Raw genomic sequence first — 23517 nt, 5'->3', positions numbered from 1 at the left:
CGGTGACTTTCTGAGGGTCCTTTTCCTTTCCTCCGTTCCCTTTCCGCTTGCCTTCTCTTCAGCTACGTTCCTGCTCCAGTTCCAGCAGCTCCTGGGAGTCGGCTCCCAGGAACCCCTGCAGGAGCCGCGGTGCCATCCCCACCCACACCCGTGAGAGCTGTGTGCCAGCTCACCCACAGCCCTGGCGACATCACAGCCTTTGCTCGATGACGTCACCAGGCCGTGGGCGTTTCCCAGCATTACAGTGTGAAGGGGCCACTCACATATGCGGCTCCTTGTTGACCAAAGCTGTCCTTAGGCTTGGCACATTCCTGTAAGAACATGATTCGCTTGTCAAATTGGCAAACATTAAAAACTACTTAGGGTTTTGTCAGTGGTGATGCAATCGTCTTAAAAGGCAATTTGGCAGAATACAATGCTTTAAACTAGATCTGTGTTCCATTGGTTTCACTTCTGGTCTTAGCCTTAGGCAAGTGGGTAATGACATTGGTCTAGGGCAGTTTTTCATCCCGTTAGAAAATTAAAGATAATCTCAGTGTTTACCAATAGGGGAGTTGAAAATTTAAGATGCATTTATAGAAAGGAATGCTAGTTAACTTTATACAAGATGATTTACAGATATTTATCACCAGAAACGATACTAACAGTACGAAAACTTCAGGTAAGAAATGATGAAGGATTTTGCTTCTGGCTAAGATAAGTCAGTGGACAGGGTTTACCTTCCTGCCTAAAGCGATTGATACAGATCAGGTGTTTGTAACAGTGGTTTTCGAGGCACTAGCATCAGAGCAGCAGTGCGGGGGCCGGGGACACGCGGGAGCCGGTGACCTCGGGATGACTGCCCGTGGGAGCCCAGGCACAGTGCTGCTTGCTGGGTCGAGGAGGGAGACGGATTTGAGGTGTAAAAGGGATCGTGATGTGTTATCCATCGCATGTTGAGTAGTATTTTTGATACATTGGGTGAAGTGAAATGTAGCGTGAAGGTAATTTTCCATCTCTTTTGATGTCTGCGGTGTCTGTTAGGAAGCCCAAGTCCCGCCCAGGTCACCTGGTCTCTCTGTGGACAGCGCTGCTCTGAGCAGCATGGATGCTGGCCTGTGCCCGGGGCCTCCCTCCCCTACTCCCCTCTCCCGGGGCCTCCCTCCCCTACTCCCCTCTCCCGGGTCTCCCTCCTCTACTCCCCTCTCCCCGGGCCTCCCTCCTCTACTCTCCTCTCCCCTCTCCCGGGGCCTCCCTCCCCTACTCCCCTCTCCCGGGTCTCCCTCCTCTACTCCCCTCTTCCGGGGCCTGCCTCCCCTACTCCCCTCTCCCCTCTCCCGGGGCCTCCCTCCTCTGCTCCTCCTCCCTCCTCTGAACTACCCGTGGGCGAGGCGGCTGCTCCGCTTTGTGTCCTTTGTGTCCTGCTTCTGTGGCTGACCATCGCTGAGGCCGCCCTTCGCTTTCTCCTGGGCTCTCTGACTGTCGATGGGAATTTGAGGGAGAGAGTGGGGAGACCCCATTTCAGAGCACACCGGGTTGCGACCATGACACGGCAGCCGACTCAGGGCCGTCCTGTCGGCGCGCTGCGCTTCCAGTGCTGGGGCACCCGTTTCGTGCCAGTGGCCCGTCCCTGTATCTCTGTCTTGGCTGTGTTTAGCCTCCTGGATCTCGACAGCCTACACAGGCTCTTGGTTACACGTGTTAAAATCACTCACAAACATTGCGAGAGTTCAGTGTGTGTGAGTGTGGCAGGGCCGACAGCCTGACCGTGGGCACGTGGCTCTGTGGTGAAGTCCAGCTGGACTTTAGGACACACGGGAAGCAGGATGCAAAGGGAGTGAAGAGCTAGAGCAGGGACTGACTCGGTGGCAGGAGTGTGGCTCAGTGGGTTGAGGGCCGTCCTGTCCTCTGGAAGGTCCCTGGTTCAGTCCCGCTCAGGCACACGCCTGGACTGAGGGTTCCATCCAATTCGGGCACCTCTGCAAGCCGCCCACTGACCCATGGATGTCCTCACATCGATGTTCCCACCCCCCCACCCCGCCCCGCCCTTCCTCTCGCTTCCCTAAGCCTGTTCCCGGGCGAGGGTTACAAAGAAGAATGCTGCAAGTCAGTCACCTGTGGCACAGAGCGGGCGGCTGGCTGGGGTTCCAGCATTCCAAGCAGGGTCATTGTGTGGTTTTTGTTTTTGTTTTGTTTTTTGTTAATCCTCACCTGAGGACATTTTTCCCATTGACTTTTATTTGGGGAGAGTGGGAGAGACAGGGAACGACAGAGAGAAACATCGATGTGAGAGAAACACATCATTTGGTTGCCTCCTGCAGGAGCTCTGGCCAGGGCCAGGGCCGGGGAGGAGCCTGCAACCAAGGTATGTGCCCTTGACCGGGTTCGCTTCCTTTGGGCCAAAGGCTGATGCTCTATCCACTGAGCCAAACCGGCTAGCCAGGCTCAAGCAGTGTCTTTTTAAAAAATTGAGTTAAAATACACAAAAAGGAGAGTCTTTCAAAAACATTTAAATTAAAACTTTAAAAAATGAGATTTGTCTTGCAAACACAACCTCATTTTTTTGTAAATAAACTTTAAAATTTTAGAATAGTTTTAAATTTACGGAAGAATTACGGAGCAAGCACAGTTTCCAGTGCCCACATCCGGTTCCCCTCGTAGCCTCTAGCGTCACTGTGGTCGTGTGTCCTAGTTCGGGTCCATGCGACAGACGTCGACTTCGTTTCGTGCTCCCGCGTCCCGGACAGGACACCAGACGCCACGTGACGTTGATGGTCGTGGCTTCTGAGGCTCTTGTTGCTGTGACATTCTCTCTCCTTGTTTCACTTAGAAATTCTCCCGAGTTTCAGAAACTGCTGGGCATCGCCATGGAGCTGTTCCTGCTGTGCAGCGACGACGCGGAGTCGGACGTGAGGATGGTGGCTGACGAGTGCCTCAACAAGGTCATCAAGGTGAGAAGCCGGGGCCAGCATCCGCCATGACACAGAGCTGTGCAGCCGACACCTGCGGAATTTATTAACCCGGGTCACCCACTAAATACGTCACATAAATTTTAAAAAGGGGCCCTGGGGACGGCGTTCTCCGAGCTGGGCGTAGCCGGCGGCCTTTGGAGCGGCGCAGTCCCTCAGCTGTCACACTGGCTGCACCACAGTGTGGGGGGCGCGTCTTGCCGCCTGCAGGACTGTCTGCCCTCACTGCAGGGGGTGGGCGGGGCGGGTGCTGATGGTGACTCCTGGGTGCGCCTTTGGGGGCGTGTCCAGAGAGACCACGAGGCCCCTGGACTCCTCTGTGGTGTCTCTAGCTCCCTCCTTCGCCCCTCTCTCTGCCCTCTGGGGGTCTGGGCGGGGCAGTGCTGCTTGCAGGTCAGGCTGTGACTTGGCAGCAGGTTGGCTGGGCAGAGAGGGGCCGCAGGACAGGAGGTCAGCCAGAAGCAGAAGCCCTGGCTGACAGGGAGGTCAGGGGAGAGAAGGGGCACCTGTCCTCTTCCGAGATTGCCTCCTGATGTGGCGTTTGTGGCCAAAGCCACAGAGCTAGAATCTGCTGTCGCCTTTTCGGTTTCCTGCTGCCACGGCCCAGCGCCCTTCTTCCTGATTCCTGATGCGCTCGAAACTGTCCTGTGGCCTCCTCCGCCCGCCTGTGGTCGGGTCCCCACCCCACCCGGTGGCTGCCCTTTAGCCACCTGGAGTGTGCGAGTGTCCAAACTGAGACACTTCCCCTGTGGACTCACCGGCACGAGGAAGGGCTCCGACATGGTTCTCGGCACTTCCCAAAGCCGCTCCTACCGTTGGCTCAGAGCAGATGCCTCCGCTCCTTCTCCGCAGGGTCCTGGTCGCCTCAGAGCAGATGCCTCCGCTCCTTCTCTGCAGGGTCCTGGTCGCGGGGCCTTGCAGGAAGATGGGGCACAGTTCCCTCTTCATTTATGTAGGAAAGTGCTCTGGGGACCCGATGAGCCTGGCCATGTGCTCTGCCCTCAAGTCATGTCCAGTCCCGTGTGAGGCGGCTTGGACAGAAGTGCAGACCCTGAGTCCCAGCCGGGTGCTCGCTGTTGGGGGCGGAGAGGCTTCCTGGAGGTGGTGGCTGGGGGCAAGTAGGAGGCTTGGGCCTCTTACACTGGCGTGGCCTCTGGTGCCAGGAAGCCTCGCAGGCTCCCTCCTCGGTGAACCTGCCTCGGTGTGTGTGCTTTACGTGGGGAGGAGGAGGGCTCTGGCAGATGGCTGACGCGGTCAGAGGAATGCTTATTCCAGAAGGGAAGCCTGTGCCGAGGGAGGCCTGCCTGGGAGCGGGGAAGGCCCTGCTGGGATTCCGGGAGCCCGGGCCAGCGCCCAGAGCGAGAGCGAGAGCTGGGCATCTGGAAGGAGGCGGGTCCTGGGAGGGTGAGCAGGCCCTGGCTGGGAGGGGCCTGTGGCTCCCAGCTGGCTGCGGGCTCAGAGGGCCCCTGGGCCATAGGCTAGGCGCATCGGGACATCAAGGGAGGGCCAGACCTGGAGGAGGACGCAGGGTCTGCACCGGGAGCGGGCTCCATGCAGAGCGAGGCTCTGACCTTGCAGGTGCACTGCCCGCGGCTCCCTGACTGAGGCCTTGCTAACTAATGTCTGTCACCTGGCAGAGGGCACGTGAACAAAGACAGAACTTTCGGGGTTTTCGGCACTCGCTGCCTGTTCAGGGTTTCAGATAAGAGCTTTAGAATGAATTTGTTGAACCATCTGCCCTTTCATTTTGATATTATGTAGTACTTGATTGTGATAAAAGTTAAATTCTCTTCCGTTTTCATTCAGGTGAGTCACCTGTGCATATATGTGCTTTTTCCTCAGTGAATAGGTTCTTGGTTTAGTTGCTGTTAGCGTTAGCTTCGCCCATGCCTGAGGTGTAAGCGGCCTCAGCTTGCTCAGAGCTGCTGGCGGGCTGTCTGCCTGAGCCGAGCTCTGGTTGTGTTGCAGGCGCTGATGGATTCTAACCTCCCGAGGCTGCAGCTCGAGCTCTACAAGGAAATCAAGAAGGTGGGCCTTGTTCCGCCGCCAGCAGCGGCCGCCTCACTGTTTCCGGGAAATGTCACCTTACATTTAATAAGTAAAAATGTTAGAAGGGAGAGCTGTTTGCTGTAGTAGACATAATTTCACTTTTCTTCTGCTCTTTGTAGTTTATTAGAGGAGTTGGGTGTTTAAAATGGTAACTTAATTTTTATATCGTTATAATTAAATTCACTAGACCTTAAACTTTCTAAAGTAAATATTCAAATGACCTTTTCTCTAAAAATAGAAGTTAACAATGAAAAAATGCTTTTGTTCTGTGAAGTCCTCTTGGTGACTAGTGTCCGTGACCCTACAATGTAACTCCGCTCATTAATCCACGCAGAACGGCGCTCCCCGGAGCCTGCGTGCTGCCCTGTGGAGGTTCGCCGAGCTGGCGCACCTGGTCCGGCCCCAGAAATGCAGGTACGGCCTATGCTCTGCGTCGTCATCGTCGTTATTGTTGATATTTCGGTGGAGGCCAGCTCCTGCGCATTCCTCACATCTCAGCTCACATGTCACTTCCTGAGGTCGTCCCATGCGCTGTGTTGTGGTTGATGTCCTGGTTTTTTCCTCTTAGCACTTCTGCTCCCAGAAATATTCCTGCACGCTCCATCCGTGAGCTTGTTCCTTTCCACCTCCCCTCCCCCAAGGCCCCTAGGAGGTGGGCGCCCCGGACACCAGGGTCCTCCCCCTGTCCTGTGCTGACAACAGTGTCCACGCGTGGCAGCTGCGGGAAAGGGACTTGGTAAGTGGTTGGAGGTCAAGTCCAACCCCATTGCTTACGGTAGGAGTTATGGAAATACATGCCCGTGTCTAGGACATGGGTTACCAACGTGGGCACTCAACCGTGGGCGTTAAACTGCGAATAGTTTTGACTAAGGAAACAGTTCTATCTTAAAAAACAAAAGAGGGATCACAGCTTTTAACTCCACCTTGGTCTCCTTAACTGGCAAAACGTCCATAGACCCTCGGCTCCCCGGGAGGAACGCGGGAGTGGCCCGGACCCTCACTATGAATATGAAGCAATGATTGATTCCAGTGCGTTTGCGTTCAACAGAGATACCGCACTAAGGAAATGTCTCTTTATTTAACCTTTTGCTTTTACTGTTTTTATTTTGAAAAGCTTGTTATATTCTCCACATAACAACCAAGGTGACCTTAAAATATGATCGGATCAAGGTCATCCCCCGAGCTGTCCAGATAAATCCAGCTTCGTACCAGCCCCAGGGGGGCTGCCCCCAGCGCCCCGTCACCCCAGACACTCTCTGTTGACTCATTGGCCTGATGTTACTTCTTCAAAAGTCAGATTTCTCTTCCTCTTGATGCTGGTTTGTTTTTTCCCCTTGGGACTCGCAAAACAGTTATCTCCTTAGAAATGTGGGCCAGGCTCCCTGAGGTAGTCCTGGGTGCAGATGGCATGGTGCCTGGCCCTGCACTAGAGGGCGCTGCTGAGCTCCCCAGGGTTGGCGGGGTCCTGAGGTCCTGGCTTGTCCAGCCTGTGACTCCCCGTCCACAGGGCGGCTGCTTTCTCAGAGCCAGGTCTTATCTCTGAGGCCTGTTCAGCTTGAGCACTGACCCTTTCTGTAATGCTTCTTCCCACGGAAGCTTCATTCTCATTCCGGCCCCTCCCGTCGGAGCAGAGGCTTGGTGCAAGCTGTGCAGTTGCAGAGCTCTCTTAGGAGATTTTGTGTTTTTCAGGAAATTCAATCTTTTTGATAGAATTTATTGGTGTGACACTGGTTAACAAAATTATACAGGTTTCAGGTGCACAATTCCACAACACACCGTCTGTACAGTGTATTGTGTGTCCACCCCAAGTCAAGTATCCTTGTATCGCCATCTATCCCCAACCTTCCTCTACTCCTGAAGTGGTGTTTCTTATATTAGCTCTTATTTTCTGATTTAAAATATGAGTGTTGTAATAACTTATTATTTACTGCAAATAATTTTGAAAATTTATTTTATTTAAAAAAATGTTTTAAATTTACTTCAGAGGGGGAGGGAGAGGGAGAGAGAGAGAAACATCCATGAGGAGAGAGAATCATTGATCGGCTGCCTCCTGCACGCTGCACACTGGGGATCAAGCCCACAACCTGGGCATGTGCCCTGACAGGGAATCAAACCATGACCTCCTGGTTCCTAGGTCGATGCTCTGCCCCTGAGCCACACAGCTGGGCTGCAAATAGTTTTTAACTGCTTTGGAGAGTCCTCTGGTTATGGGGGAAGTGAAGGCTGAGCGTCTGCCAGCATTTGAACTTCATGTGCAGTTCACCCTCCCGTTCTTTTAGCTGAGGTTTGTCCCCTCTCCATTGAGGGCTGTTTTGCTATAAAAACTGGTTGTTCTCCCACAGGCACTAAACTAGTTGTTGTGTCTCACTTACTAAAGTGGACTTGGTAGAGTAACCCAGCTTCCTTTCTCACATGCAGGCCTTACTTGGTGAACCTCCTGCCTTGCCTGACGCGAACAAGCAAGAGACCTGAGGAGTCTGTTCAGGAGACCTTGGCTGCAGCTATACCCAAAATTATGGCTTCGCTCGGCAATTTTGCAAATGACAATGAGATTAAGGTATGAGTCTTACACACCTGCGAATGAGTCTGTGGGGAGTTAGGGCTTTAAGTACTTAAGTTCTGTTGTGCTTATAATTTATTTATTTTTTAGTTTTTATTTATTGATTTTAGAGAGGGAGGGAGGGAGAAAGAGAGAGAGAGAGAGCGAGCAATCCATTTGTGTCTCCACCCATTTGTGGCTCCAGCCATTTTGCATTCATTGGTTGATCCTTGAATGTGCCCTGACTGGGGATGGAACTCGCAACCCTGGTGTATTGGGACGACACTTCAGCCAAAGAACTACCCAGCCAGGGCGCGTCGTGCCCATATTTCCATTAGAATCTTCCGAGGCACACGAAGAGCTTCTTCCTGCTTCTGCCCTTTTGCTGTTCTCGTGGGTGAAGAGTTGACTAGGGGCTGGTGTATCCACGCGTGTGTAGAAGGCGCTGCTCCCGAGCAGATGGGCTTGGGGTGCTGGGTGGGCTCCCCACGCTGTCTGGGAAGCTCATCTGGGCTATTCCGAGGTCCAGCGACGTCCAGCTCCCTGACTTCTTAGCACAGAGTGAGCGTGTGCTGCACAGTCCAGTCTGCTTGTCCGTGCTCCAGGCCCAAGGGCGCCTCTTAGTGACCGTCGCAGGCAGCATGTGTATGAGCCATCTCTTAGGCCCGACGTGGCTGTAGCTGGCTGCTCTTTTCTCTTTGGCCTCGTGATTTGTTGATTTTTTTTTTTTTAAACCACATTTATGTTACACGGTGTCAGTCTTGACCCCGTCCTCAAATACTGTGGTACAGCTTCTCCGGAGCTAGGGCTTCCACCTCCCAGGTCTCTGCTGGCCCTCGGCGGCAGGAGCTAGCCCAGGGGTGGGCAAACTTTTTGACTCGAGGGCCACAATGGGTTCTTAAACTGGACCGGAGGCCGGAACAAAAGCATGGATGGAGTGTTTGTGTGAACTAATATAAATTCAAAGTAAACATCATTACATAAAAGGGTACGGTCTTTTTTTTTTTTTTAGTTTTATTCATTTCAAACGGGCCGCATCCGGCCTGCGGGCCGTAGTTTGCCCACGGCTGAGCTAGACGGTCCCTGCGTCGCGCTGCTCTGGGGTTCCCCGAATTGGGTGCTTCTGTTCAGCCCGGGAGAGTCTCGGGTGGTTGATGACTTAGCTCTGCGAGGATTTGGAGCGAATTAGGTCTATGAAAGGCACAGTAAGCCTCATGGGCCGTCCTCTTCTCTCCGTGGGTGCTCGTGGCCACAGGTTCTGCTGAAGGCTTTCATCACGAACCTGAAGTCCAGCTCCCCGACCACACGGCGGACGGCGGCGGCCTGCGTGGTGAGCATCTGCCAGCACGCCCGGAGGACGCAGCACTTCTACAGCTGGTTGCTCAGCGTGCTCCTAGGTGAGACGCCGGCCTCTGCTAGTGACAGACCTTTGAGATCAGGCTGTCCCTCGGCCTGTGGGCAGCCCCTGGGGCCCTGCTGCCTGGGCAGTGGGAGCTAGGTCGGGGCTGCGAGCCCGCGGGGGGTCGGGGTGAGGGGCGGGACAGGCTGCTCCTCGGCAGCTGCGCAGGCGCCCAAGGCCAGCCAGCAGGGCAGGGGCACAGGCCCGTGTGCCACCCCACCGCCTTCCCGGGCCCAGCCCTCGTGCAGCCAGACTTCCCAGCCGGCGTGGTGGCCCTGAGTGCAGGGAGTCCCCGCGGCCTGAAGCTGCGCCTCCGGCCCTGCGGTTCTCTGCGCAGTGTGGCTGCCCACGGCCTCTCCTGCACACGTGTAACTAAAAGCACCAGCAAATGCAGGCGGCACGTGGACATTTGTGTGCAAGGACGCCCGGCGCCCACATGCAGCACACGCAGTGTGAAGGCCTTGCTTGCTCAGCCCAGATGCTGAGTCTCCCTTTGAAGCCCCCCTGGATCTTGCCCCGGGATGCGATGCACACGTGTGCTTTCACGGCGACGCCTGTGCCATCACTGTCCGCCCCGCCAGCTCAGAAAGGGCTCTGCCGGGGACTCTGCAACCACAGAGGCCGGAGTCCCAGCAGGAGCCAGATGCAGAGCTGTGCTGCTTTCTAGGGTTGCTGGTTCCCGTCGAGGGCGAGCACCCGTCCCTGCTGGTCCTGGGAGCGCTGCTCACACTGCGGTACTTGGTGCCCTTGCTGCAGCAGCAGGTCCAGGACACCAGCCTGAAAGGCAGCTTTGGGGTGACGCGAAAGGAAATGGAAGTCTCCCCCTCGACAGAGCAGCTGGTGCAGGTAGGAGCCCTGGTTCACTCGGTGCAGACACAGCCGTGACTGACACCCAACGAGTCGGCTCAGGGGGAAGGGGAGCGGCACAGCCGAGGTTCAGAGCACAGGCTCCGCAGCCGGACCCCTGGTTCAGGTCCGAGGTCACGGCCCCTAGCCCTGTGACCTCAGAGGGAAGTGCAGGTCATCTCTCCCGAGGTTACAGCGTGGCACATGGGCCCTCCTAGCCCAGCCTGGCACAGAGCACCGGGACCCTGTTCCTAAACCAGGCCATGAAACGTGTTTGTCTGTTCTGTAAACACTCATCGAGCTCTCTCAGTCCTGTTTGTACACATGATAAGACATGTACTTTTTTATATTCGGTTTTTGACTGAACTTCTAGCAAAGCACATGATTTAAATAGTGACGCTTTGTGAACCGTAATAATATGAAGCAGTGCTGTCGCTCACAGCGTTCGGGAGGGCAGGCGAGGTGGGGGCAGTGGGCTGCTGAGTCCTCATTTTACGAGGGAGTTTGTTCAGAGGCGGTAGACTCCCTCGTGCAGGGGCGCACGCCTTCTCTGACGGCCAGCTGCTCCCTGACGGCCGCAGCACGGAGGCAGCTGCAGATGCCGTGGACATGGCGTGTCCACGAAGGCCGCGTGCGGAGAGGTGGCGGGCGGGTTGCCTGTGGACTGCAGTTTGCAGACCTGCGACCTAGAGTGATGGAGGGTCCCCCAGAAAAACCAGAGCAAGCGGTTCAGTGTCACTGCCTCTGGAGCCTTTTAGTTTGTGCCCTCTTGTGCTGTCTTTTTTGAACGTATGTTTTACTGTTGGGATGTTAAAGGGCAGGCTGCCCGCTTGGCAAATAGAAAGAGTGCCAGTTAATTTTGAACTTTAGATAAATTTCGAATAATTGTGTGGTGTAAGTCTGCCTGAAGTCACACAACCATACTACAAAGTTATTAGTTTATCTGAAATTCAAACTTAACTGGGTGCTCTGTATTTTATCTGGCAACTCTAATGAAGAATACATTCATCATGTTCATGGAACGTGATAGGTCGTGTGAGAAGCACTGAGAAAAGTTGCCTTGAGGCCTTTACAAGCTCCGTCAGCTCTTTCTGGGGGCTCTCCTGACCGAGGTCCTTGCTTAGGGAGTGTCAGCCCTGCCTCAGTGCCCACGGAGCGTGCTCTCCATCCCTGGCCAGCCCGCGAGGCGTCACCTTCGTCAGCTGCCTCTGCTCCTGGGCACGTGCTCCGCTTCCCTTAAGGAATTGGTGACAAGTCTCCTGGGGATTCAGAAGGCCACCTGGCAGCTGCTGAGCGCACTGGTGGACGGGACAGAGTTTTAGGGGCGGAAATGAAGGCCCCGTCTCCAGCATAAGCCGTCAGACAGGAAGGGACACCAGGGCCCCTGGGAACACCGTGACAGCTGCCCGTCTTCGCCTCCAGGTTTATGAACTGACCTTGCATTACGCGCAGCACCCGGACCACAACGTGGTGACCGGGGCGCTGGAGCTCCTGCAGCAGCTGCTCCGGACCCCGCCCCCCGAGCTGCTGCGCGCCCTGACCACGCCGGGCGGCCTGGCGCAGCTCAGCGCGCCCCGCCAGGAGCCCGGCAGCCGCAGCCGCAGCGGGAGCATCGTGGAGCTGATAGGTGAGTGCTGAGCCGGGGCGCAGGAGTGCTCGCCCGCTGTTGAGTCTGGGCCAGGGCAGCGATGCCTCAGCTCCTCACCAGCCTTTCAGCGAGGTGCGGGCGCCCTCTGCACAGGGAACGGACGTGTGGGGAGGGGAGGGGCAAGATGGGGTCGCTCTGTCTGCGCGGCTGCCTCCAGGCGGCCTCTCGTCCGCCTTGGAGTGGACATGGCGCGGAGAGGTTTCCAGGGCCTGTCATCTGTCACTTTGCGGAGATGGGTCTTGGGTCTCCAGGACTTTGTCCCTGCTGCCCTCTGGGTCTCTGTTTGCTGTCCTCACCGACTTTAGGAAAGCTCTCCTCGCCGGCCCGTCTCTGCTCCCACTGTGCTTGCTCTGGGGGGCCCTGAGCCACCCGATGCTGCTGCCCCTGCCCCCTGCCCCCTGGTGTTCCTGCAGCAGTGGCCCTGCCTGACATGGAGACGCCCTAGGAGCTGGGGTAGACGGGAGCCTGGGGTCGCAGCTCCTGGGGGCTTCCCTCTCTCCCAGCCTCTCCTCGGCCTTGTGGTGTGCGGTCCATGTAGTGCATTGCGTGTGTGTGCGCACGCGTGTGCCGGGAGCAGAAGATGGTCATGTGCCTGTTCCCTGTCCTTGTACTGGAGAACCTTTTCTCTACGGAATGCGCGCCTTACAAATAATCGCCAAAATACTCATTTCTAATAGTGGTTCCTAACGAAAATTTATACTTGCTTATTAGTTGACCAGATAATCTGAGATTTCTGATGGTTTTAATTTGGCTTTTCACATGCAGTGTATATGCACTCTTGACATTGTAGGCCTGAACTGTATGTATATTTGTGTGGTAATGTAATGTTCATGTCAGAATTAAAGCAGAGCACTGCCTTTTGGAAATACGTTCTTGTATTCTCTGGCTTTAAAGTTGAATCAAACTTTTTGAAAATATTTGAATTCCTTCTGAATTTCAACAGCTCGCTGCCTTACTTTCATCTGTCGTTCTTTTGTGATTTACAGCCGGAGGGGGTTCTTCATGCAGCCCTGTCCTTTCAAGAAAACAAAAAGGTGATTATTTCAGAAATCAGTCTGGGCCTTGCTGATTGTCTCTGTTCGATGCCTTGCCTGTGGGTGCATGCTGCTGGGTCGGGCCTGGCAGGTGCTGGCTTCCACACGCCGTGGTCAGAAGCTGTCGTCCACTTGCCGGCTCTGGGTCAGGGCTGGGCAGGCTTTCTGTAAAGGCCCGGGTTCCCGTTTCAGCCCTGGCGCCTTCCTGTGTCCCCTGCCACCTGCCTGTGGCGTCCGGAGCTCCGGGTGCGGCCGCCTTCCAGTCAGACTCAGTCCTGAGCAGGCGGCCTGCTTTGCCTGCTGCTGCCGCAGCGCGTTGTGTTTACTAAGGTGCCCTGTCTTCCCAGTCGGTCTTGTTATTAGTCAGAAATAACCATTGGCTAATTAGTTCATTGGGGCCTGGGGTATTCCAACCAAATTTGGCTTTGTACAGGCCTAAGTGTTCTGATACAATTAATTATTTTTATTAGATCAAAGTGTTTCTAATGAAATCTGACAGTTTGGGCACATACTATCACTTTGCAACAGCATTTACTTTCTTTTCCAGTCTAGATTTCTATAGGAAGTACTTGCTGCCATTTTTTATTTTGAAGTCTTAAAAGACTAATTCTTTTTTTAAATTGAGGTATAATTGGCATACAACATACTAATTGTTTTGTGTCATGAGTTTTGTGTGTATTTGAGAGCCCGATGCTAATGTTACTGGCAGTTGAATGCCGTCTTTACAGGAATAACGTGTAGCCGTGGCCAAGTTAAAACATTTCCTAGACGAACTCGGAAGCTCTGATTGGCCGTCACAGTGTGGGCCACTTCATGGACTTGGAGATTTTGCTGAACACTAAGATTGTTCAAAGCCGAGGCTTCTAGGGGAGTTAGTCCGTCTCTCTCCTGGAATCGGGAGGTGCCGGGCCTGCGGGACGTTCCTGTGACGCTGCGCTGGTCTCAGCCGCGCTCTAGCGATGGTGGGCAGGTGCGAGGCCCACGCGAGGAGTGGCTTGTTTTCTTCTGGCCGGACCTCGGGCAGGTCCTCAGGTTCTTCTTTGCTTTTCCAGCGTTTTCTGTTTTGTGTTGTTTTTTTCATCAGAGCTGTAGTTTCTAACTTCTTTGTTGCAGCCTCAGAATTCTCTTTTCAAATGACACCTGCCGGTACATAGGAGAGACAGCGGTAGGTTTGTTTTGGATGTAGGGTCCGGTGAGGCTGGGGTGTGTGTGGCCTGGCAGGGCCCTGGCTCCCCTTGGGAAGGGCTCCTGGGGACGGACTGCTTTCTTCAGCACCTGAGCACGGGGCCCAGGCCTTTCTCCAGGTCCACCGCCCGGTCTGGGATAAAGGACCCCTTTATGAAGGAGGCCGCCGCTCGCTGTGTCCGCTGTGTCCATGTCACCTCCATTTGGGGTCTCCTTTGTCGTTTTTTGCTTTGTCTTTAATGTCACATTAGTGTAAATTTGGGAAGTCGTCGCACCTGGGACCTGTTCTTTACAGAGCAGTGAAATTAGAAGTTGCCAATAATTGTTTTGTTACTGCCATTTAATGACACTTATATGTAATGTAACCATAAGATTTAATGAGTCCAGTTAAGTCACATTCAAACATTCGTTTTCTTTTTATGTGAATATAGCCTGGAAACTATAAACTGTAAAATGTATTTTTTGAACTTTGCAAAAGATGAAATATTATTTCAACCTCCCAGATTGTACAGTGCTTGAGTTATGATTAACTTTAGAACCTAGCAAATTAAAAGGTAATAAAAGTGGCCTTTAGGAGTAGACGCTTTATGTGTAAATTCTGATACACCATTGGAGATGCGACAGGAATAACAGAAGGGCTAGAGTAGTAGTTCTAGCCGTAACTTGCCGTTTTTAGGTTGAACAGTAGCATAAGTCATGTGATATTACCTGTCACATGTGCCAGTAAGTATTTATGGTTGTAAAGCACTTGCAGCACCATCTGAGAACCAGGCTGTCCAGAGTTTCCGTGTGGACTCGCTGATGTTCTTAGTGCCCCGTGTTCAGCGCTCCGGGCAGAGCGCCCTTACACATAGTGACAGGCCGCACGGGGTGTGCTGCCTGCGCTGCGGAGTCCTCCTTCCCAGCTCAAGGCGCTGCCTCTCTCCTAGGGAAGGTGCTCCTGGGGGAAGCGGCGGCCTTGGAGGAGGACTCCGAGTCCCGGTCGGAGGGCAGCAGCCCGGCCTTCGCAGGTAGCTCTTGGGGTGACGGGGTGACGTGGGGGCCACCTCCCTCCTGCCCCTGCCCTTCTCCCTGCCTCACCACCCCCTGCTCCGGGGCAGGGGTGAAGCCAGCTGCTCGTGGTGGAGCATTCAGGCCTTTTATAGGTTCCCTTTGGAACGTGTGTCTCCTTGCATCCGACACTTGCTTCCCTCGGTGTCGGCAGCTTTATAACTAGGTCCCTATTCCTGAGCGCCAGTTTCTGAGGAGGGTGGTGGGTAACAGTGAACCGCGTGGGTTGTGAGGGGAAAGGGATTAAAAATCGTCTACGGATGATTGAAGAAGAATTCTACATTTGTTCACAGATAGTTATCTAATGAGGTATGAGATTCTTTAGTCACCGTTTAAAGGATGAGTATTGACTAAGATACTAATAATTGGATTAAATGAGAGTGGTTTGAGTTGTATAATTCTATTTGAAAGAATGTTTTTAGGTAACTTATTTGTGAAGGAAAATCTGAATCATCCCAATGGTGATTATGTATTCATTTATTTTACAAAATAGAAATCCATGTTCTAATTACGAAAATAAAGCTAAAGTAAAATTACAGCTGCAGTCATACAGCTCAAGTGCTCGCTGACCACGGGCTTCCAGGAGTGGCCACTGCTGGCCGTGTGGTGAGAGCTGTTGTTGTTTATGGGAGTGAAGAGCAAACCGGGAAACTGCACATCTGCTGCAAGGGGTCTGGAACAGGGTCTGAGAGGAGGAGAGGCCACCTCGAAGCGATGGTGAACTTACCCAGCAGCTCCGGGAGCTGCCCACACACTCCCCGCAAGGCCCAGCAGCTGTGGAGGAGCCAGCGCTGCTGCCGCGGCTGAGCTGCAGTGAAACGAACGCCTGTGGGAACACTGCAGATGTAACAGGTGTCTGCTGCTGACCCCAGCTCTTAAAAAAAATTAAAAAAAAAAAAAATGTATGTTTATTGATTTCAGAGAGGAAGGGAGAGGGAAAGAGAGAGAGAAACATCAGTGATGAGAGAGAATCATGGAGTGGCTGCCTCCTGCACGTCCCCTACTGAAGAATCAAGCCCGCAACCAAGGCATGTGCCCTTGACCGGAATCGAACCTGGGACCCTTCAGTCTGCAGGCCGACGCTCTATCCATTGAGCCACACCAGCTAGGGCTGACCCGACCTCTTTAATCCGATGCGGTAACATGGTGAAAGGGCAGTAACAGTGGGCTGCAGTTGTGATCATGTTTAAAGGATGCACTGTTGTCTTGCTTTTGAAACATTCTAGTTCATTTCACTGTATTTGAGGATTTTTGCTGTTAAAATAGTGACAGTGAGTTTGAGGGTATTTGCAAGCATTTGATCCCTAGCGGATGTTTTTCTTGGCCCTTTGTCTTCAGCCTCAGTCAAGGGCGAGATCTGTGGGGAGCTGGCTGCCTCTTCCGGGGTCTCCACTCCGGGCTCTGTCAGCTCCGCGGCTGACTCCACGGGTCACGACATCATCACGGAGCAGCCCCGGTCACAGCACACGCTGCAGCCGGACTCGGTGGATCTGACCGGCTGCGACTTGGCGAGCGCAGCCACTGACGGGGACGAGGAGGATATCTTAAGCCACAGCTCCAGCCAGATCAGCGCGGTCCCGTCCGACCCGGCCATGGACCTGAACGATGGGACCCAGGCCTCCTCCCCCCTCAGCGACAGCTCTCAGACCACCACCGAGGGGCCCGACTCGGCCGTGACCCCTTCAGACAGCTCCGAAATCGTAAGTGGGGAGCGTGCGCCTGGTGTCTGCATAGGGGCTGCCCTGGAGGCCCAGACCTGGACCCGCGTCCGTCCGACCCACGGACAGCGCAGAGGCACCAGCTCAGCCCCAAACGGAGCGCTCAGCCCCTTCTGAGACCTTCGCTGCGGGAGTGGCCCAGCGTCTTGTGTTGAATGAGGGCAGAGTTAGATTAGTTGATATGGACTCTGCTAAAATCTCTCACATCGATGTCTCCCTCTCTCTCTCTCTCTCTCTCTCTCCCCCTCCCCCTCTGCCCCCTTCCCTTCCACCCTCTTGCTAAAAAAATTCAATGGGGAAAAAATATCCTCCTCGGGTAAAAATCTTTTTAAAAAATAGAGATTTCCAGACTGGAATTTCTAGAGTTTAAGCTTTTTAGAGCGTGTGGTGCCGTGATCTGCAAGCTCGGGGCAGTCTGGGCGCATGCGTCTGTGCATTGGAGGAGGCCTCTGTGGCTGTGGGGCGGCCCATCGCCGTGTGGTTTCCGCCTTTGCCCTTCGGAGTTCGTTCAGAGCCTCACAGCCCCTTTGCACCGTCCAGGTGTTAGACGGCGCCGACAGCCAGGACCCGGGGATGCAGCTCCCACCGCCCGAGGAGGAGGAGGGGGAAGAGGAGGCGGAGGAGGAGGAGGAGGAGCCCGCGGGCCTTCCTGAGGACTCCGTTGCCTTCGCAGCTGCGTCCGCGGGTATGTGGGCTCCAGCGTGTGCCGGGGCAGCCCCGCCACCTTGGTTTGTCTTTGTGCCCAGGAAGAAGTCCCGGGGTGTCTGTTTTCTGGGTTGTGGGTGAGGAGGACCGTCGAGGGACCATTGCCCTTTTCCTTGACCTAACGCCGCCGTTCATGCTGACTCTGAATGTGCACGCGCATGTAATGCGAGGTTTGTCACTGACCCTGCTCCTGTGTTTTGGAAGCCCTTCAGCAAGCACATTTACTGAAAAGCATGGGCCACAGCAGGCAGCCCTCGGACAGCAGTGTGGACAGGGGTGTGTCCAGAGAGGACGCCGCCGACCCAGGGGATCAGGACAACAAGGTGAGAGGCTCAGGCGCAGGAGAGTGGTCCCTGGGCTGTCTGTCGCGTGCTGCCCCCCCACCCCCCCACCCCAGCCGTTCTGGAGAACCGCTGAGGCCTCCTCCCTGGAGCCCTCCCACTGGCCTGTCTACCTCCCCGCCTTCTGTGACCATTCACTTGACCACTTGCAGGGCTGTGCAGTGTTTCTTGCTTTTGTCCCTTTGAATCGATTTGTTGGTTTGTTTATTGTGGTAGAATACCCGGAACTTAAAACTTGCCAGTTCAGTGGGTTAAATGCATTCATGTTGTTGACTGTCACCACATCCATCTCCCAGCCCCCTCCCTTCCCAGGCGGAAGCTCTGTCCCCGGACACTGCAGCCCCAGTCCTCCCTCCTCAGCCCGGGGCCTCCGTTCTGCGTGCGTTCTCTGGATTGACGCCTCCAGGGGCCTCACATACGTGGGACCCTACAGTATTGCCCTGCTGTGTGACTCTCTCCCGTCACTGAGCACCCTGCCCTCAAGGCCATCCATGTTGTAGCAGGTGTCAGACTCTCCCGCCTTTTATTTTAAACATGAGCTAACATTCCGTTCTGTGTCTTCTCTCCTTCCCCCGCTGGCCTTTGGGAACAGCGGGGCCGTGTGTCTCCTCCAGCCCTCTCTCAGTTCCTGGTGGGGTGGCTGGCTCAGGTGGTCATTCTAACTTCGTTTCCTGAGGAACTGCCTGTCCTCCCAGTTCGTTTAAATGCCTCGAGGGCAGGAACTAGTGGGTGCTCAGCCCACAGAGGCGCTCAGTCCCTCTTGCAGCCTCAGTCGTGGCTTTAGGTCCCCACACAGGCTCCTCCCGCTGCGCCTCGGGCTTTTCCCAGCTCCGGGCCGCCCTGCCCAGAGCCGGTGGCTTCCCCAGCAGCCCCCACCTGGAGTGCCCTCTGCGCGCTGCGTCGTCCCTGCCGCAGCCCATGCGGCCCTGATGGTACCCGCCTCTCGCCTGTGGCCGTGGCCGGTGAGGCAGCACCTGTGTCCCAGCACCGCCCGCTGCCGCGCGGGAGCCATGCTGAGTGAGCGAGGGGACGAGCGTGTGCTGTTGTCAGACAAGTGAATGTCGGTGTCTCTGTTCCAGCCCTGCCGCATCAGAGGGGACATCGGGCAGCCTGACGACGACGACGCTGCGCCCCTCACCCACTGTGTCCGCCTCTTGTCCGCTTCGTTTCTGCTCACGGGGGAGAGAAACGGTAAGGGGGCGGCCGGGGAGAGACGCGGGAAGCCCCGGTTTCAGCAGCCTGGCGCCGCTGTCGGGCGGCGGTCAGCCGAGGCTGGTGAGCGTGAGCGGAGGTTTACTGATTGCCGGGGGGGGGTGGGGGGGGGGCTGCTTCAGGGGGTCTAGTCTTGCTTTTTTGGAAATTAAGTGTTTGCTGCTTTGAAGCTGAAGGTGACACCCAGGTGGTTCCTTTGCAGCCTTGGTTCCCGACAGGGACGTGCGTGTCAGCGTGAAGGCGCTGGCGCTCAGCTGTGTCGGCGCCGCGGTGGCCCTGTACCCGGAGTCCTTCTTCAGCAAGCTGTACACAGCCCCCCTGGACGCCGCCGAGTGCCCGGGTACGGTGCCCTCCGCCAGCCGGCCTCCGCTCACGCCCATGCCCGCGCCCGCCGTTCGCTGGAAGACTGCCTCCCGTCCCGACTGCTTTAGGGCAGGACAGCGGGTTTCTTGCATTCTCGGGGCTTCCATCGTGAGGGGCTGTCCACACAGCACACACCGCAGGGTCAGAGCCTTCCTCGCGCGCCCAGTGGGATGCACACAGCAGCACAGTAGAGTTCTGGGAACACACCATCTAGTCGATGGTGTAGATTTTTACCGAAAGCCCAGATTGGTGTGTAATCAGAGTTTATAGCACAGTCCTGCTGAGCAGATGCTCACACTCAGACGTGTGGGCTGAGAGCGGCCGAGGCCCGCTGACCCGGTCCTGCGCACGCTCTGGACGTGCTCGCTACGGCGTGACGTGGGAAGAGTGCCCTCTGACGCTCTCCTCTCGCTTCCCGTGCTCGCTCCCTGGGCGCGGGGACAGACCTGTGCTTTTGAATTCATGTGAGGTAACTGTGGACTCGTTTGAGTTTTTCTCACCTTTCATGAAGGAAAAAAATAGAATTTTGCTTATTGGCTGACAACCTGGAATTCTAACCGGTTCTGTTGACTGCTGCCTTGAATGTAGAATTTTCAAGCCTAAACACGCTGCCCGCAGGTTACCCTCGTCAGGCCTTGTCTGGGTGGGTCGCCCGCCCCTTGTTGTCTTTCCTGGGAAGTTGAAGTGGACTTTCACGGTGGCTGGCGTTTGTCCCCGCAGAGGAGCAGTACGTCTCGGACGTCCTCAGCTACATCGATCACGGAGACCCGCAGGTCCGCGGGGCCACGGCCATCCTCTGCGGGACGCTCGTCTGCTCCATCCTCAGCAGGTCCCGCTTCCAGGTGGGGGACTGGCTGGGCTCCGTTCGAGCTCGCACAGGTAGCGGCCAGTTTCTGAGGGTTGCCCTCTGGGTGTCATTGCCAAGTTCAAGTTCACACGCAGGTTTTTGTGGCTTGCTCTGTTCAGGAAACACGTTTTCTCTGGTGGACTGCGTTCCTTTGCTGCGGAAAACGCTGAAGGATGAGTCATCTGTTACTTGCAAGTTGGCGTGTGCAGCTGTGCGGGTGAGCGCTCTGGACCCCCTGTGCGTTTGGGAACCTTGCCGTTAGCACAGTTAAGATTGCACGTGTCCAGACATGCAGCGTTGCAAACAAGAATAAACGTCTGTGTGTCCGTCACTTTGCTTAAGGAATAAACCGTTGCCGATAAACTTACGGTTTAATGGACTGTTTTAAAAGTTTCGATTCTCAGAATATTCTCATGGGGTTAGCTGGTTTGAAATATACCTTTTTCCTAAGAGCGTATTTAGAAAAAGATCTTGCTAACGTAAGTGTCAAAGCTGTTGAATTAAAAATGACAGCTCGTTGAGGCCGTGGGACACACAGTTAGAGTGAGGCTGGAGGCCGTTAGTCACCTCTGTCCGTGACAAGTGGCAGGCCTCGTCCTTGGCCTGGCAGCTGTGCAGCCTTTCCGCCCACCTGGTTCATAGTCACCCCAGCCCGTCACCAGCCGAACTGTGAGGTACGCAGTGACATCGGGAAGCACGAGGGGCGGGGCTGGCCCTGGGTCTCAGATGTGTGGGAAGTGGCGGGTGATGGTGCCATTCCCTCGTACTGCTGATGCGTGTTCACGGGATGGGTGTCTGGGAGGAGAGGCTGTGACTGAGGCAGAAATGGGAGGAAAAGGAAAACTAAGTTATGTGACAGGGACACACTTCAAAACGCAAGTTTGCTGAAGTAAAACATGTATCGCAAATGTCTCTGAGCCCGTGGACCAGTGTGTGCGTGCGAGGTGCACGTGGACCATTGTGTGCGAGTGAGTTGCATGTGGACGAGTGTGTGCGAGTGATGTGCACGTGGACCAGTGTGTGCGCATGATGTGCACATGGACCAGCGTGGGTGAGTGATGTGCACGGGGACCAGTGTGTGCGCGTGATGTGCACATGGACCAGCGTGGGTGAGTGATGTGCACGTGGACCAGTGTGTTCAAGTGTGTGGAGCTTCTGACGCTGTCACGCGGCCTTGCTTTCCAGCACTGTGTCATGAGCCTCTGTAGCAGCAGCTACAGTGACCTGGGGCTGCAACTGATCACCGACGTGCTGAGCCTGAGGAGCAGCTCCTACTGGCTGGTGAGGACGGAGCTGCTGGAGACACTCGCAGAGACGGACTTCAGGTGCGCGCAGCAGGCCCCTCGCGGGGCGCAGGGCCTCCAGAGGCTGGGCCTTCGGTGCAGGTGGTGATGGTTACCAGCGAGCCCAGATAGTGAGCGTCACTAGCTAACCTGGTGTCGAGTCACCAGGGAAGCGGGTGGTGAGGATCCTCACTTAACTCCTAGGTTCTGAGAGTCACCAGGTCAGCCCTGGCAGTGAGTGAGGCCGGTCACCTGTGCAGCAGAAACCGAGGGGCTTAGAGCTGACAGTGCTTCGCTCCGTCTGCGCTCGGCCCTGCTCAGACCCTCCGCGCAGCCGAGTGCAGTGCCGGGGTCTCCGGCCTCGAAGTGTCTGAGGGAGTGGAAGGGTGACTTCACGCCAGAGCCGTCAGTTCTGGTCCTTAGAGCGTGCTCCCCACTGCCCCAGACTTGGGTCAGAGGCTGCTTGGTGTGGATCGTGAACTTGATCAGATGGGCTGCAGTTTCTCGCGTCCCGGAGGAGTGTGGGTTTTCTGCCAGAGAGAATGTTTCTTTTCTTACCAGGGACTTTTTAAGCACTGTCTGGAGCAGTGGTTCTCAACCTTCTGGCCCTTTAAATACAGTTCCTCATGTTGTGACCCAACCATAAAATTATTTTCGTTGCTACTTCATCACTGTAATATTGCTACTGTGATGAATTGTCATGTAAATATCTGATATGCAGGATGGTCTTAGGCGACCCCTGTGAAAGGGTCGTTCGACCGCCAAAGGGGTCGCGACCCACAGGTTGAGAACCGCTGGAGTAGAGGCTGGTCTGTGCCAGGCGCGTGCTGGCCGCCCTCTGCGGGCATTTGCTGCATCCTCAGAACATCTCTGAGAATTAGGGGTTGTCTCTCCTGTACCCCTCAGAGGGGCCACGGCATGGGCGTGAGCACCTGCTGGCCGCGGCCAGTGGGTGGGAGGTGCAGCCCCTGCCCACAGTTCCCACATTTGAGCTAACGCTGCAGGCCCTGGAGTCTTAAAGTAATGCACGCTCGTGTTGCTTTTGAAGAGAAGCATATTCTCAGCACATCTGATGGGCGGGGTCTGGAATTAGGAGAGGATGTGACACCATTTAGTGGGTGCTGCCGGCTCCCCGCCTCCGCGGCCCGCCGCCGCCAGAGGTGCTTGTGGAGGGATGGGTGCTCACCGGGAAACGTTTCTTTCGTCAGGTTGGTGAGCTTTTTGGAAGCAAAAGCAGAACACCTGCACAGAGGGGCGCACCATTACACGGGGGTAAGCACGTTCCCGCGGGGCGTCGCGGGTGCATGCTGCCCGGCTGCGGCGGTCCTGCCGGCGGTGATGCATGACCGCGAGCTCTTCCTCACCGCCCTCCCCAGCAGCTGACCGAACCCTCGGGACAAAGCCGGTCTCTTTTCTCTCTCAAAGCTTTTGAAGCTGCAAGAGCGGGTGCTCCACAGCGTGGTCCTCCACCTGCTGGGGGATGAAGACCCCAGAGTGCGCCACGTGGCCGCCGCGTCGTTGGTGAGGTATTTGCCAGCGTCTTTTCTCTTCGGTTACTTTTCTGGCGAAAGCACCGATGTTATGAGGAGGGGCCCAGGGAGCATTCTGGGCCAGAGGGCAGTATTCCATCACTTCCAGCTGCTCCTCAGTTATCAGGAAAGAAGTTACTCACTGTCACGAGCCTAAAAGAGCCTAAAACGTCGTCGGCACAGCAGGACACTGACCCCGAGGCCAAGTTGCTCTCCCGAATTTTTGAATATAGGGATTGGCGCTAGGAAGGAAGTGAAAATCACCGTCAGTTCTGCCACTTGGAGATGATGGCTGTTAACATTTTGCTCTGTAATTGGAACAAAATATATAGAGCTTTGTAATCTAGTAATTTCCACCTAAATATTAGCAATTTCCTGTTATCAGATACTCTTCTAGAAGAGAAATTTTAACTGGTGCCAGTTTTTACTATGTGATTGTGATAAGCCTTTATATAAATATTATTTAGTTGTATATTAAAGTTATCTTTCTCTTTTCAATTGATTTTTTTTTTTTAGAGAGAGGAAGGGAGAGAGGGAGAAGGAGAGAGAAACATCAATCAGTTGCCTCCTGCCTGAATCCCAACCGGTAATCACACCCACGACCCAGGTGTGTGCCCTGACGAGGAACAGAACCTGTGACCTTTTGGTGTCGGAGCGACACCACCTGCCGAGCGACACCAGCCAGGGTGAAGCTGTCTTCCATTTAAATAATGAGCAGTGTTTCTTCCAGTCAGCATTGCCACACAAACGTCTCTGCATAATTTTTGGAAGTTGAGTTACTAAGGCCAAGCTTTGGGATGTTCTTAAATTTTTTCTAATAG

The 23517-nt window shown here is 55.0% G+C and overlaps 1 protein-coding gene across 3 annotated transcripts in view; it reads left to right on the top strand.

The window, feature by feature from the left end:
- Positions 1–23517, top strand: part of HTT (huntingtin) — a 96793-nt gene that overhangs the window by 14058 nt on the left and 59218 nt on the right. The window contains exons 3-21 of one of the 3 annotated variants that reach the window (XM_070400122.1): positions 2810–2930; positions 4917–4976; positions 5332–5411; positions 7416–7554; positions 8792–8933; positions 9603–9781; positions 11204–11408; positions 12416–12463; positions 14578–14658; positions 16037–16398; positions 16957–17101; positions 17326–17444; positions 18542–18653; positions 18877–19014; positions 19758–19916; positions 20004–20101; positions 21070–21209; positions 22376–22439; positions 22593–22693. In XM_070400122.1, coding sequence (XP_070256223.1) covers positions 2810–2930; positions 4917–4976; positions 5332–5411; positions 7416–7554; positions 8792–8933; positions 9603–9781; positions 11204–11408; positions 12416–12463; positions 14578–14658; positions 16037–16398; positions 16957–17101; positions 17326–17444; positions 18542–18653; positions 18877–19014; positions 19758–19916; positions 20004–20101; positions 21070–21209; positions 22376–22439; positions 22593–22693 — 2493 coding nt within the window. The remainder of the gene's footprint in view (positions 1–2809; positions 2931–4916; positions 4977–5331; positions 5412–7415; positions 7555–8791; positions 8934–9602; positions 9782–11203; positions 11409–12415; positions 12464–14577; positions 14659–16036; positions 16399–16956; positions 17102–17325; positions 17445–18541; positions 18654–18876; positions 19015–19757; positions 19917–20003; positions 20102–21069; positions 21210–22375; positions 22440–22592; positions 22694–23517) is intronic. The other 2 variants (XM_070400132.1, XM_070400136.1) reach the window with 2 other exon arrangements.

Source organism: Myotis yumanensis, unplaced genomic scaffold (genome assembly GCF_028538775.1).
Source record: "Myotis yumanensis isolate MYYU_CA2020_CCGP unplaced genomic scaffold, mMyoYum1.0.hap1 SCAF_1, whole genome shotgun sequence".
Taxonomy (NCBI): Eukaryota; Metazoa; Chordata; class Mammalia; order Chiroptera; family Vespertilionidae; genus Myotis; species Myotis yumanensis.
This window is presented reverse-complemented; position numbering and strand designations above follow the sequence as displayed.